This window comes from Cibotium barometz, chromosome 31, assembly GCF_041138505.1.
Source record: "Cibotium barometz isolate CiBa-2024 chromosome 31, ASM4113850v1, whole genome shotgun sequence".
Lineage (NCBI taxonomy): Eukaryota > Viridiplantae > Streptophyta > Polypodiopsida > Cyatheales > Cibotiaceae > Cibotium > Cibotium barometz.
The window spans coordinates 27,313,729-27,328,061 of NC_141076.1; the positions used below are offsets into that span (position 1 = coordinate 27,313,729).

The 14,333-nt window shown below is 37.8% G+C and overlaps 1 protein-coding gene across 3 annotated transcripts; it reads left to right on the forward strand.

Moving 5' to 3' along the window:
* The first annotated feature begins 2,891 nt into the window (after positions 1–2,891).
* Positions 2,892–5,828, forward strand: LOC147620686 (uncharacterized). 3 transcript variants are annotated; one of them, XM_086824954.1, is made up of 3 exons: positions 2,892–3,217; positions 3,634–3,897; positions 4,262–5,828. In XM_086824954.1, the coding sequence occupies exon 3, from the start codon at positions 4,560–4,562 to the stop codon at positions 5,817–5,819; it is 1,260 nt and encodes a 419-aa protein (XP_086681080.1). In that variant the 5' UTR covers positions 2,892–3,217; positions 3,634–3,897; positions 4,262–4,559; the 3' UTR covers positions 5,820–5,828. The 3 variants fall into 3 exon arrangements, with proteins under 3 accessions (XP_086681080.1, XP_086681079.1, XP_086681081.1); XM_086824953.1 differs by having other exon boundaries at positions 2,892–3,175; XM_086824955.1 differs by having other exon boundaries at positions 2,892–3,131.
* The last annotated feature ends 8,505 nt before the right edge of the window (positions 5,829–14,333 follow it).

Below are 14,333 nucleotides of genomic sequence, written 5' to 3' on the forward strand. Positions count from 1 at the left end.
TAAAAATCCTCCTAGTGTCTAAAATGGTTTCCCTTGAAACAGATATTCAAAAAGAAATTTCCAATCTGCAATTGGAATAAATTAAAATCAGGTAAAAAGGACCTTAGCCTAAGGGTCCAGATTTTCTGAAATTTTTGAATTAAGGTTCCTATGGACCAATTAGATTAATCTAAATATAGGGAGGAGATAAATGGAAGAATAAAAGAGAATCTCCCAAAAATGAGTAAATGCTCACATAAGATGAAGAGTTGACTAAGGACAAGTTTATTAGTTAAAAAAGAAGAGATATTTAGAAGAAATGATGCATTTTTGACACCTCAGTGTGGGGAATACCCCTCATGAATGAGGCACCTATTTCACATGTGTGGTTGAGTTTTAAAATCACAAATAATGAGATATTTTCATCTCTCCTGCTTTAACTAGATTTAAAAAGTAAGCTAAATTGACCTAAAAATGGTCAAAAAATGACCAAACTAATCTGAAAAATTCTATAATCAGTTTGCTTGGTTAGAGGCTCATTTTTTCCTATAAATGAAGCCTCCCCCTTTTTAAATGGTTAATAGTGTTTTATTATGCACTGTTACTCTACTCCTCGCCAGAGCCAAAAACAGTGAATTCATTGATAATTCATTTGTTTTTGATCAATTCCTCTTGGTGGTCACTCTTGTTCCAAACAAGAGTAAATCCCTCAAACCATCAAGCCAAAGGAAAGCTCACAAAACTCCTAGCAAGTTAGAAATTCTACTTTTTCTTATATTCTATTTTATGGTTTTCTGATTTTTGCTTTCTTTAAAATGAAAATGGATGTTATGCCTTGCTAGAAAGGCTTTCCCCCTTCTCTTCATTATTGAATTCAGCCTTTCTTTATCCTAGATGTGTAATCAAATTGATGGAATTAAACTTTTCATATTGTTTATTCTTGATAAAGTGGAAATTGATTAGATTAGAATGATTTAAATCATCTTGGATAATCTCTAGTAAATTTTAGAGCGAAAAATTTTAAAAAATGGTCAGCCATATAAAGGAGGTTATGGTAAAATTTTCTTAAATTTGGTGAAGTAAGTTTTATCTTTTTATTATTCAAAAAGAGTAATCCCCACCGCTTGTGTATTCTAAAAATGGTATTTTTATTCTATACATAGAAATATTCATATTAGAAATATTTTTATTATATAAGTGTTATTTTCATTAGAATTGATTTCTATGCATAGAAAGATGCATATTGGGAATATTTTGATTATAAAAGTGTTACTTTCATCAAAATTGATTTTTAGGCATAAATAGATGCATCAAGATTCTATTTTTATTTCAAAAGAGTTATTCTCATTAATTTTGATTTTATGCATAGAAAGATGCATTAAAAAATTTCTTTTTATTTCAAAAGAGTAATTCTCATCAATTTTGATTTTATGCATAGAAAGATGCATAAAGAAATTTATTTTTATTTCAAAAGAGTTACTCTCATCAATTTTGAATTTATGCATAGAAAGATGCATAAAGAATTTATTTTTGTTCCAAAAGTATTATTCTCATCAAATTTTGATTTTATGCATAGAAAGATGCATAAATAATTTATTTTTATTTCAAAAGATATATTCTCATCAATTTTGATTTTATGCATAGAAAGATGCATAAAGAAATTTATTTTTATTTCAAAAGAGTTACTCTCATTAATTTTGATTTTATGCATAGAAAGATGCATAAAGAAATTTATTTTTATTTCAAAAGATTTATTCTCGTTAATTTTGATTTTATGCATAGAAAGATGCATAAAGAAATTCATTTTATTTCAAAAGAGTTACTCTCATTAATTCTAAATTCATGCAAAGAAAGATGCATAAAGAGTTTATTTTTATTACAAAAGTGTTATTCTCATCAAATTTTGATTTTATGCATAGAAAGATACATAAAGAATTTTTTTTTATTTCAAAAGAGTTATTCTCATTAATTACGATTTTATGCATAGAAAGATGCATAAAGAAATTTATTTTTATTTCAAAAGAGTTATTCTCATCAATTTTGATTTTATGCATAGAAAAAAACATAAATAAATTTATTTTTATTTCAAAAGAGTTACTCTCATTAATTTTGAATTTATGCATAGAAAGATGCATAAAGAATTTATTTTTGCTCCAAAGTGGTATTCTCATCAAATTTTGATTTTATGCATAGAAAGATGCATAAAGAATTTATTTTTATTTCAAAAGAGTTATTATCATTAATTTTGATTTTATGCATAGAAAGGTGCATAAAGAAATTTATTTTTATTTCAAAAGAGTTATTCTCATTAATTTTGATTTTTTTGCATATAGAAAGATGCATAAAGAATTTTTTTTATTTCATAAGAGTTACTCTCATTAATTTTGATTTTATGCATAGAAAGATGCATAAAGAAATTTATTTTTATTTCAAAAGAGTTATTTCCATCAAAATTAAATTTATGCATAGAAAGATGCATAAAAGATTTATTTTTTTATTTCGAAAGTGTTATTCTTCTTAACATTGAATTTATGCATAAATAGATGCATAAACGGATTTTTATAAAAGTGTTATTTCCCACTGAAGTTGTTCTTATGCATAAATAGATACGTAAAGAATCTTTATATCAAAAATAAGAATTCTCTTATATTCTATAAATAGATGATTATATGGATGTGGCACACATGCAAGGGTTGACTTGCATTTTGTGGCTACCACACTTTTGGCTCTCTCTCTGTCTCTCTCTGTCTCCCTCTCTCATTTTTGTGTGTGAGCTTCTCTATCCTGACCTAACCCTAATGTGTAGGTTTGTGTGTGTGAGTGTGTGAGTCCAACACCAACAATAGAGGCAGCTCCTAGCTCTGATACCAATTTGTAGGCATATGCTCACCTATGGTAGTGCTATGTGTGAACAGGGCTTAACCAAGGGCACTTTTTCCCATGTGGTTTTTCCCCTTGGATATCAAGTGTGAAAGGACACTCTACATATAATATTTTGTACTTCTATATTATATGGATGTGGCACACATGCAAGGGTTGACTTGCATTTTGTGGCTACCACACTTTTGGCTCTCTCTCTCTCTCTCTCTCTCTCTCTCTCTCTCATTTCTGTGTGTGAGCTTCTGTATCCTGCACCTAACCCTAATGTGCAGGTTTGTGTGTGTGAGTGTGTGAGTCCAACACCAACAAGATGCACGTAAGGATCAGCACACAACCCCTTGAAAGAGGAGATTCTTAGGTGTCTTTATAACCCCATTGCCTCAAGAAAGAGCGAGCTCACAGCCTTGCATGGGGAGTATATCGAGAAAATTCACTGAGCTCCGCCATCCATCCTGACCTTTTATTTCCATTTCATTTTCATATTTCCGTATGATATCTCCAGGGAATGCTATTGGCATCCTCTGTTTGCTATATACTGTACTGTACCACTATGGCCTTAGAGGCCGTTCTGGCTTTCCAGAGACGTCTCTCTTTCTCTCTCTCACACACATTTCCCAAGCTCTTATGTAGCTTTCCAGCGTCAGTTATCCCTTTAACAAAACCTTAGTCATTTAAGTTTTTTAGTTTGGGCTTTTTTTCCACAAAAATGTGGACTCTTGACATGTAAGCTCTAATTCATGGACATGTGAATGTTGACAAGAGTTTATTTTGCAGGTGCTCGAAGCAAGAGCTAAAGCTGATAGAGCTCAGTCACTCCTAAAAAATGTTGCAGATAGGAAACGAGATAAACAGGATAAAAGTGGAGGTCTAGTTATAGTGCTGGCAATATATGGAAACGTGCTTGATTTTGAAAGGACAAGGCATGCTGAGGAGTTCTCTGAGGACACAACAGTGACCGAAGGAGATGATTTTCCAGCCCCAATACTAGATGTCACAACAACACTCAATTTTCTGGTGGATGATGGTGGTCAGCTTCAGGTTGTCACATTCCAATGCCAACTTTTATATGTTATTTTAAAAATTAATAAAGATCATAACTACTTGCAGGCGCGCATGTTTTGTACCTAGTAACTATATGGGCAAAATTATATTATTATGTACATGCATACTTACACATCTATCATGCATTGATGCTACATGTGTATCTTCGTATGATACGCATGTACACATTAAAACACAAATACATTGACATTCACATACATACACATACAAGTGCCTTGCATATACAAAAGCATGCATATAGACGTAGAAACACCCACACATAGACAGTCACTTGTCGATTGTAGTAGAGAACATTGGCGCAATTACGTTGCTTGCTTACGTTCATTTACTCACTTTGCAGCTTCATGGAGGTGTCAAGAAATCAGGTCTTATTGGCTTTTGTGATCCATGCCCTGGTGAAGCTAAGCAATTGAAAGTGGTATACACATTCCGAAATAAAAAATTTGAGGTACTCTCTTTGTCCCCCCCTCCAATGAGAGTTATACTTTGTTCTATTTTATTTTCCATTCCATGGTGAGATATGCCATGGACATTATTGTATCACTTTGGTCTCATAGGCCCATTGGGTCTTTAGTAGACTCTTAATATATCTTTCTTTCTTCTTTCTTTATCTCTCTCTACTTACAGTGGACTACTTGATGGGATCTCCTTCATTGATACCTGATGTGCGGGGTTTCACGATTTCCAGTAGGCCCATTGGCATAGCAGCCGATCATGCATACCTGAGTTTCACAGTAGTAGGTAGATCCCCGAGAGATGGGCCAGCCACTCATCTACCTAGGTACTCGAGATATCAGTTTACACGTGAGACAGTTGGGGTTTATCGAGATGCAGTATCTGATGGCTTGTTCACTTTAGACCCGCATAGCCGTCTGGACGAGATCACGAGAGGATTGGGAGGTGTACTACATGTGTCCGCCTCATGTGCGTTTCCCTGCACTATGATCCCTTCCACCCACCCCCGCAGCATTGCCCCACAGAACAGTTGGTATGATGAGTGTCGTGAGACACGAGCACAGCTACAGCATGAGATTGCCATTGGGTCTCACACGCATAGACAGGCCGGGATGATCTTTCGGCGCCTTGTGCGGAGGAAGAAACGAGCCTATCTGGCTAAGCTAGAGGAGGAGATCTACCAACTCTTCTTGGGGAAGGACAGCGAGAGAGCATGGAAGATGTTCCAGGAGAGACAGCCTGGTACTCCGATTACTGCACCTGAGGCATGGCATACTTATGCTAGAGAGCTATATGATGCACCAGGACAGCCCCCCACCCCCCCTCCACTGGGAGCTAGACCGGCTAGCAGCACCTTTTTTACTATGCGGATGGTGCTAGATGCGATAGACAGGTTACAGAATGGAATGGCACAGGATCATGATGGGCTAGTTGGAGAGCACTTCTCATATGCACGAGACACTTTGGCTCCGCTCATCGTACATGTGTGTAATCGTGCCATTTGTGAGGGTTTCCCGACAAGCTGGACAGAGCATATCATTGTACCACTCTTTAAGAGTGGGGACCCCATGGTACCAGGCAACTACAGGACGATCATGATTGGTCATTACTTGGCCAAATTATATGGCTCTATATTGGAGTCGGAGCTGAGCCGATGGGCAGAGAGGCATGGTCATCAAGCACATGGACAAGCTGGCTTCAGGAGAGGATTTACTACCTTGGATCACATACTGACACTTCGGGCACTTATTGAAGAGGGCATGGCACAGAAGAGAAGGATATACTGCTGCTTTGTGGACTTTCGCAAAGCCTTCGATATTGTACCACGTGCTAGGCTTATGCACAGATTGCATGACATTGAGGTACCTGAGGATATGCAGTGGGGGATATATGCTTTGTATGAGTCTGTGACAGGCAGAGTCCGAGACTATCTGATAGGGTGACCAGCACGATAGGGGTGAAGCAGGGATGCCCGCTATCGCCCACCCTCTTTGGATTGTACATTGATGCGGTCTTTGATTATGTAGACAGATTGGGAGGCCCAAGGGCATGCCTGGCAGGGGTGTTGATACCCATCTTGTTATATGCTGATGATATTGTTCTAATCTTAGAATCTCCGAAGGGATTACAGAGACACCTGGATGCATTACAGGCTTTTTGTGCGGATAGAGATCTGACAGTGAACCTTGGGAAAACCAAGGTTATGGTGTTTAACATCACACAGGCATGGGTGACGAGATCAGAGCCTCAGTTCACTTTCCGAGGGGAGCCGATAGAGTACGTCAGGTCATATGTCTACTTGGGAGTTACTTTCATAGGACCGCGTTTCTCCCTGAAGGAGGCAGCAGCAGCTAGATTAGCTCGAGGGCATGCAGCCTTGGGGGCACTTGAGAGGCAGTGTACACACATACAGTTTCAGGAGCCACGCACCAAATTGTGGCTATTTGATACGCTTGTCACACCGACCCTCCTGTACGGAGCTCCAATTTGGGGGCCCAATATACATCACAGATCTCTCAGAGGGATAGATGAGGGATGGAGGCAAATGGAGAGACCACTGATTATGATGATTGCCCGCATGATTCGGAGCAAATCATCAGTACCACATGAGATTGTTTGGGTTGAGCTGGGTGCCCCACCAGTAGTAACCGAGGCCCTATTCGAGGCAGTTACCTTTTTATAGCGGCTATGGGAGCTCCCTCAGCAGAGGTACTCCCGATTGGCATTGACCTCATCCATACAGTTGGTAGAGGATGGAGATACTCATTGTTGGTACGCTCAGATGAGATCATGGTTTGATCTACATGGTTTGCGGATAGAGGCACTACCACCCTTTCAGTACAGTCTGGATTGTCCATTTTTGGATCTCACCTGCTCAGAGCAAAACCGCCTGATCAGGATGGATATCATTAGAGTGGACACAGAGAGTACATGGACTAGCCCCCCTTGAGCCCTTGGGCACGAAAATGGCTCATTCCAAGATGATTTTATCACCCGCCCGGCGTACATGGATGTACACCTATCACATGGGATACGTTGTGCCATTGGACAGATCAGACCTCATCACACCAGCTGCGGATTGAGACAGGGCGATATGTGCATCAGATCTTGGATGACCGCATTTGTCAGCTATGCTACCAGGAGATAGAGACAGAGGAACACTACTTTTGTCGATGTACAGTCTATTATGAGATCCGAGGAATATATCACTGCCTCTTCCGAGAGGGTTTTGGGCCGTTACGCAGGGTCATGGAGTTTTAGGATCAGAGATGCCTGGGATTGTTTCTACTTGAGCTCAGGAGACACAGAGAGACCCTCTTGGGAGACAGGAGGCCGAGCCATGATGTACCTAGACAGAGGACCCTGACAGATTTCTTCGACACCAGCACCAGCAACCCAGCCCACACACCTGTTGATACCTCCTCCATTGGGCCATCAGGGCACCGACCACGCTCCCAAGGAGTCACCACTGATAGAGCAGCTATCTTTTGTCGTGCTTGTCGGCCATGCCCACCAGAATCCCGATCACGGCATCCTCACCATCGCCAGATCAGAGCCATTATTGCTCGGCATCGGAGGCGCCTACCTCGCTTCTACGACCTCTCCATTCTAGACAGGCCCATGGCGGAGATACTTGATCTAAGGAGAGGGCGACACTTCAACTAATCAGCATACATGGATCTACTTGATATACATTTTTCAGTATTTTCCAGTATTTTCTACTCAGTATCATCTCGGAGTCTTACAGTTCTATTCTTATAACTGGAGGACAATCAATTTATTTTACTTTTTAGTCTCATTTAGTTGTTCTCTTTGATGAGACACCAACTTCAGATGTACTCTTAGTTTTGGTCTCATAGGCCACTATGGCCTCTTAGAGACGTTAATATATCATTTCATTTCATTTCTACAGAGTGAGTCTGGGAGTGCTGAGGACATTTCATGGGAGGCACGGGTATGCAAATTATATGCATGATTGGGGAGATTGAGATGTAGGAGCATAGATTATATGCATGATTGGGGAGATTGAGATGGAGGAGCATTACACACATGATGGAGCTTCGCCATCATGGGGAGGCAGGATCAGCAGCACACTTCTCAGACCTCCATTACTTTTTTGGGCCCCATGCAGAGACTCTGGCAACCACCACCCAAGGTTCGCCTGGTCTAGGAGAGCACATACCTCACAACGGAGCACGGGACTCTCCTCGCACCATGCACCTGGGGAATCACCAAAGAGAGGGCACAGTCTCTCTAGATGGCTAAACACCCCTGTCCCCAGCGATCTAGACCCACCAGCTCCAGCTGCAGATCCAGGACATCCTCAGACGCCATAGAATGTACTGCCAACCACAGACGGTGGACATCGCTGCACTGTACACCACTCAGGAGGAGCATGACATCTGACGACCTTTGACTCTCCTCATTGTATACACGGGTCCACGTATTGGGCCTGTTTTCTTTGGTGGATGTTTCTTTTTCATGTTTCCGACGTCCAGTTATTCATGGATCATATGTATTTATTCCTAGTCTCATAGACCCTTTGGGTCTTTTGTAGACATTTAATACAATCTTACTACGAGATACGGGGGAGATTCCACTGCCTTTTCCGAGAGTGATTCGGGCCACTTGCACGGGTGATACAGTATGAGGATTGGAGATGCCTTGTCATGTACTTGATGGAGCTCACATGACACAGGGATGTAGTGTTGAGGCAGCATGCTAGACAGGCCCAGCCCCGGCAGGACACCTCCCAGATAGCCATCACAGATTTTTTTTGTGATACACGCATCCACATCAGAATCCACCACCCATATTAGTGCCTGTGCCCCAACTTCACATCCCCATACCGAGAGGTTCTCAGCCAACATGACGTGCTCCCATCACAGAGGCCTGACCCTCTTTCTGCCTTGAGATTGGTACTGGCTGGGGAGGGATCATAGGATAACTATCTGAATCTGGATGTATACACACATTGATGTTTTTTCCTTTTCCTTCTCAATTCTTCCATGGCTCAGGATATCCGTGGTACCATTGTATTATACTTATGGTCTTATAGACACTTGGGGTCTTCCATAGACTTGAGTATAACTTTCTTTCTTTTTTTCTCAGCCAACATGACATGCTCCCCTCACAGAGGCCCGACCCTCTTTCTGCATTGAGATTGGTACCGGCTGAGGAGGGATCATAGGATAACCATCTGTATCTGGATGTATACACACATTGGTGTTTTTTCCTTTTCCTTTCCTGTTCTTCCATGGCTCAGGATATCCATGGTACCATTGTGTCATACTTATGATCTTATAGACACTTGGGGTCTTCCATAGACTTGAGTATAACTTTCTTTCTTTTTTTCTCTCTCTCCCTCTCTGGCTGAGGGATCATAGGAAAATCATCTGCTATCTGAATGGATACACACATTGGTGTTTTTTTCCATTTTTTCCATTTTTGTTTCAGTTCTTCCATGGCTGAGTATATCCATGGTAACATTGTATTACTTATGGTCTCATAGACCCTTGGGGTCTTCCATAGACGTTAATATCTCTCCCTCTCTCTCGCTTCTCTCTCTCTCTCATGGAAAGATCCTTTCGCCGCCTTACTTGTCAGAAAAAGCGTGTGTTTCTAGCCAAATGCAAGCCAGAGTTATACCAACTCCTCTTGAGTGCGGATAGCTCCAACGCCTGGTGCCTCTATCAAGAAAAGCACTCATCACTGATCCCCTAAAGTGGGAAGCTTATGCCCGGCATCTCTATGGTGTGCCAAATCAGCCCATACCACAGTCACACATCCCACACCTCCCTTCAGCCCATCTTTTCAACACTACTAATGTCACTACGGCTGCATATTGGCCGAGCTAAGGATCACGAGGACCTTTATGGGGAGCACTTGGGATATGGGTACAAAATCCTATCTCCCTTTCTTGTACCTATTGGAGCTTCTTCGCCATTCGGAGACCATGCTCAGATGGCATCTAGGGAGTCAGAGCAAATGAGATGCCTCTCACACATCCATTAGAGACTTCTTTAGATTGCATTCACCCACGCTAGTAGAGAGTACCATCCAAGCCTTTCAAGGTTTATAGAGGCCAGAGACCACACCCTACCTGCTTGCGGGATCCTTTGGCCCCATGCACTAGTGAGAGACCGTGATCCTTTTTGAGAGCCAGACGCCCGCACATCTAGGGATCTAGGCCTTCCCCTTGTTAGTTGTAGATTGAGGATACTCTACGGGCAGGGACGCCATTGTAGCGCTGTGGTCAATCATGGAAGAGGATGGTACTATTATTGGATGTGGAGATCTAGGACACATTCCCTGAGTGTTTTTGGCCAATTAACCTTGGGATTTTTTAGTACCACATGCACACGGGAGGCCTACGCAGTACGTGGATCTTCTTTTCATTTCATTTTCAGTACTTTTTGTGTCCATGTTCATAGTCTACATATGGAACTTTGTAACACATGTTGATCTTAGAGACCCATTGGGTCTTTTGTAGACGTTAATAAAATCTTCTCTCTCTCTCTCTCTCTCTCTCTCTCTCTCTCTCTCTCTCTCTCTCTCTCTCTCAGGGGAAAATCAGATAGATGAGAATGAATAGAGAATGGATGTGATTAGAATAGAAGTGATGAGAATGAGAGGTAAATAGATGTGATGATATGTGATGCAAATCAAATAGATGGGAATGAATGGATGGATGGATGCGATGAGAATAGGAGTGACGAGAATGTGAGGTAAATAGATGTGATGAGATGTAATGCGAATCAGATAGATGGGAATGAATATATGGATGGATGTGATGAGAATACATGTGATGAGAATGAGAGGTAAATAGATGTGATGAGATGTGATGTGAATTAGATAAATGTGAATGAATAGATAAGATGTGATGTCATGTGAATCAAGAAATAAATGAATGATATAGGATGTGAATGAATGTGTTAGCATGTGAATCGAGATGTGAATGAATGATATAAGATGTGAATGAATGTGTTAGCATGTGAATCGAGATGTGAATGAATGATATAGGATATGAATGAATGTGTTAGCATGTGAATCAGGATGTGAATGAATGATATAGGATGTGAATGAATGTGTTACCATGTGAATCGGGATGTGAATGAATGATATAGGATGTGAATGAATGTGATATCGTGTGAATCGTGATGTGAATGAATGATAAGGGATGTGAATGGATGTGAATCGGGATGTGAATGAACGATAAGGGACGTGAATGAATGTGTTAGCATGTGAATCGAGATGTGAATGAATGAGATGTGATGTGAAATGGATGTGATAAGATGCGATGTAAACTGGATAGATGTTAATGTATGTGAAGTGATGAGATGTATAGGTAGATGCAAGTGGATGAGATCTGATGAGGATAAATAAGAAAATAAGTGATGAGACAGAAAAAGATGTGATTAGATGAGAATGGGAATACTTATGAAATGAATGTGGATTGATGTGGGTTGATGTGTGGATAATGTGGATTGATGTGGATAGATGTATGGATGATGTGGATTGATTTGTGGGTAATGTGGATGGACATCAGTGACACTAAGGTTTCATTAAATGATTGTTTTAAAGACTTGAATGTGTGAAAAAGGTAATTTCATATTGGATGTGTAAGTGGTGTGACTAGTTTTAAGTTTGCATGAATATCCGATGGTGACTAGGGGGCTTGGGAACTCTTTTCCCTGGTACCCGGGACAACCTAACCAAATTCTTAATTGGATCCCATCACTACAGTGGTTGGGCGGTTGGCTAACCCATGGGACTGGATGGGGTTAAGCTGGACTGATAGATCCCTAAATTGAGACTCAATTCTGTTCTGGTTCGATAGATGAAGTAAATCCCGAACAAAAATTGTTCTAACGGATGTGCCTCTCAATGAGGAAAAAAGCGTTGGTCTCTATGATCCAAGTACAAACTTTTCCCTGATTTGACGATGGGACTTACGAGTTTGGTTTGATCAGTTCAGTTAGTTGAGGCTTTTGACTACGTTAGAGAAAAGTTATCCTGGAGAAATTGCCCATGCTTTTGCTTGATTAGAGGCTCACTTTTTCCTCTAAATGAAGCCTCCCCCTTTGTAAATGGTTAATAGTGTTTTACTATGCACTGTTACTCTACTCCTCCCCAGAGCCAAAAACAGCAATTCATTGATAATTCATTTGTTTTTGACCGTTTCCTCTTCAAAAGAATTGGTGGTCACTCTTGTTCCAAACAAGAGTAAATCCCTCAACCCATCAAGCCAAAGGAAAGCTCACAAAACTCCTAGTAAGTTAGAAAGGTCACAAATGAATTCATTGATAATTCATTTGTTTTTGACCGTTTCCTCTTCAAAAGAATTGGTGGTCACTCTTGTTCCAAACAAGAGTAAATCCCTCAAACCATCAAGCCAAAGGAAAGCTCACAAAACTCCTAGTAAGTTAGAAATTCTACTTTTTCTTATTCTATTTTATGGTTTTCTGCTTTCTTTAAAATGAAAATGGATGTTATGCCTTGCTAGAAAGGCTTTCCCCCTTCTATTCATTATTGAATTCAGCCTTTCTTTATCCTAGATGTGTAATCAAATTGATGGAATTAAACTTTTCACATTGTTTACTTTTAATAAAGTGGAAATTGATTAGATTAGAATGATTTAAATCATCTTAGATAATCTCTAGTAAATTTTAGAGTGAAAAATTTTGAAAAATGGTCAGCCATATAAAGGAGGTTATGGCAAAATTTTCTTAAATTTGGTGAAGTAAGTTTTATCTTTTTATTATTTAAAAAGAGTAATCCCCACCGCTTGTGTATTCTAAAAGTGTTATTTTTATTCTATGCATAGAAATATTCATATTAAAAATATTTTTATTATATAAGTGTTATTTTCATTAGAAGTAATTTCTATGCATAATAAGATGCATATTGGAAATATTTTGATTATAAAAGTGTTACTTTCATCCAAATTGATTTTTATGCAAAAACAGATGCATGAAGATTCTATTTTTATTTCAAAAGAGTTATTCTCATTAATTTTGATTTTATGCATAGAAAGATGCATAAAAATTTTTATTTTTATTTCAAAAGAGTTATTTTCATCAATTTTGATTTTATGCATAGAACGATGCATAAAGAAATTTATTTTTATTTCAAAAGAGTTACTCTCATTAATTTTGAATTTATGCATAGAAAGATGCATAAAGAATTTATTTTTATTCCAAAAGTGTTATTCTCATCAAATTTTGATTTTATGCATAGAAAGATGCATAAAGAATTTATTTTTATTTCAAAAGAGTTATTCTCATCAATTTTGACTTTATGCATGGAAAGATGCATAAAGAGATTTATTTTTATTTTAAAAGAGATACTCTCATTAATTTTGATTTTATGCATAGAAAGATGCATAAAGAAATTTATTTTTATTTCAAAAGAGTTACTCTCATTAATTTTAAATTTATGCATAGAAAGATGCATAAAGAATTTATTTTTATTCCAAAAGTGTTATTCTCATCAAATTTTGATTTTTTGCATAGAAAAATGCATAAAGAATTTTTTATTATTTCAAAAGAGTTATTCTCATTAATTTTGATTTTATGCATAGAAAGATACATAAAGAAATTTATTTTTATTTCAAAAGAGTTATTCTCATCAATTTTGATTTTATGCATAGAAAAATACATAAAGAAATTTATTTTTATTTCAAAAGTGTTACTCTTCATTAATTTTAAATTTATGCATATAAAGAATTTATTTTTATTCCAAAAGTGTTATTCTCATCAAATTTTGATTTTATGCATAGAAAGATGCATAAAGAATTTATTTTTATTTCAAAAGTAATATTCAAATTACTTTTGATTTTTTTGCACAAAAAGATGCATAAAGAAATTTATTTTTATTTCAAAAGAGTTATTCTCATTAATTTTGATTTTTTTTCATAGAAAGATGTATTAAAAAAGAGTTATTCTCATTAATTTTTATTTCAAAAGAGTTATTCTCATTAATTTTGATTTTTTTTCATAGAAAGATGTATTAAAAAAATTATTTCAAAAGAATTACTCTGATTAATTTTGATTTTATGCATAGAAAGATGCAAAAAGAAATTTATTTTTATTTCAAAAGATTTATTCTCTTAAAATTGAATTTATACATAGAAAGATGCATGAAAGATTTTTTTTTTATTTCAAAAGTGTTATTATCCTTAAAATTGAATTTATGCATCAATAGATACATAAACGGATTTTTATAAAAGTGTTATTTTCCATTGAAGTTGTTCTTATGCATAAATAGATACGTAAAGAATCGTTATATCAAAAATAAGAATTCTCTTACATTCTATAAATAAATGTGATAAGATGTGATATGAATCAGATAGATGAGAATGAATAGAGAATGGATGTGCTGAGAATAGAAGTGATGAGAATGAGAGGTAAATAGATGTGATGATATGTGATGCGAATCAGATAGATGGGAATGAA

Coding starts and splice junctions, on each gene's coding strand:
- LOC147620686 (XM_086824954.1), top strand. CDS start 4,560: ATGGGATCTCCTTCATTGATACCTGATGTGCGGGGTTTCACGATTTCC.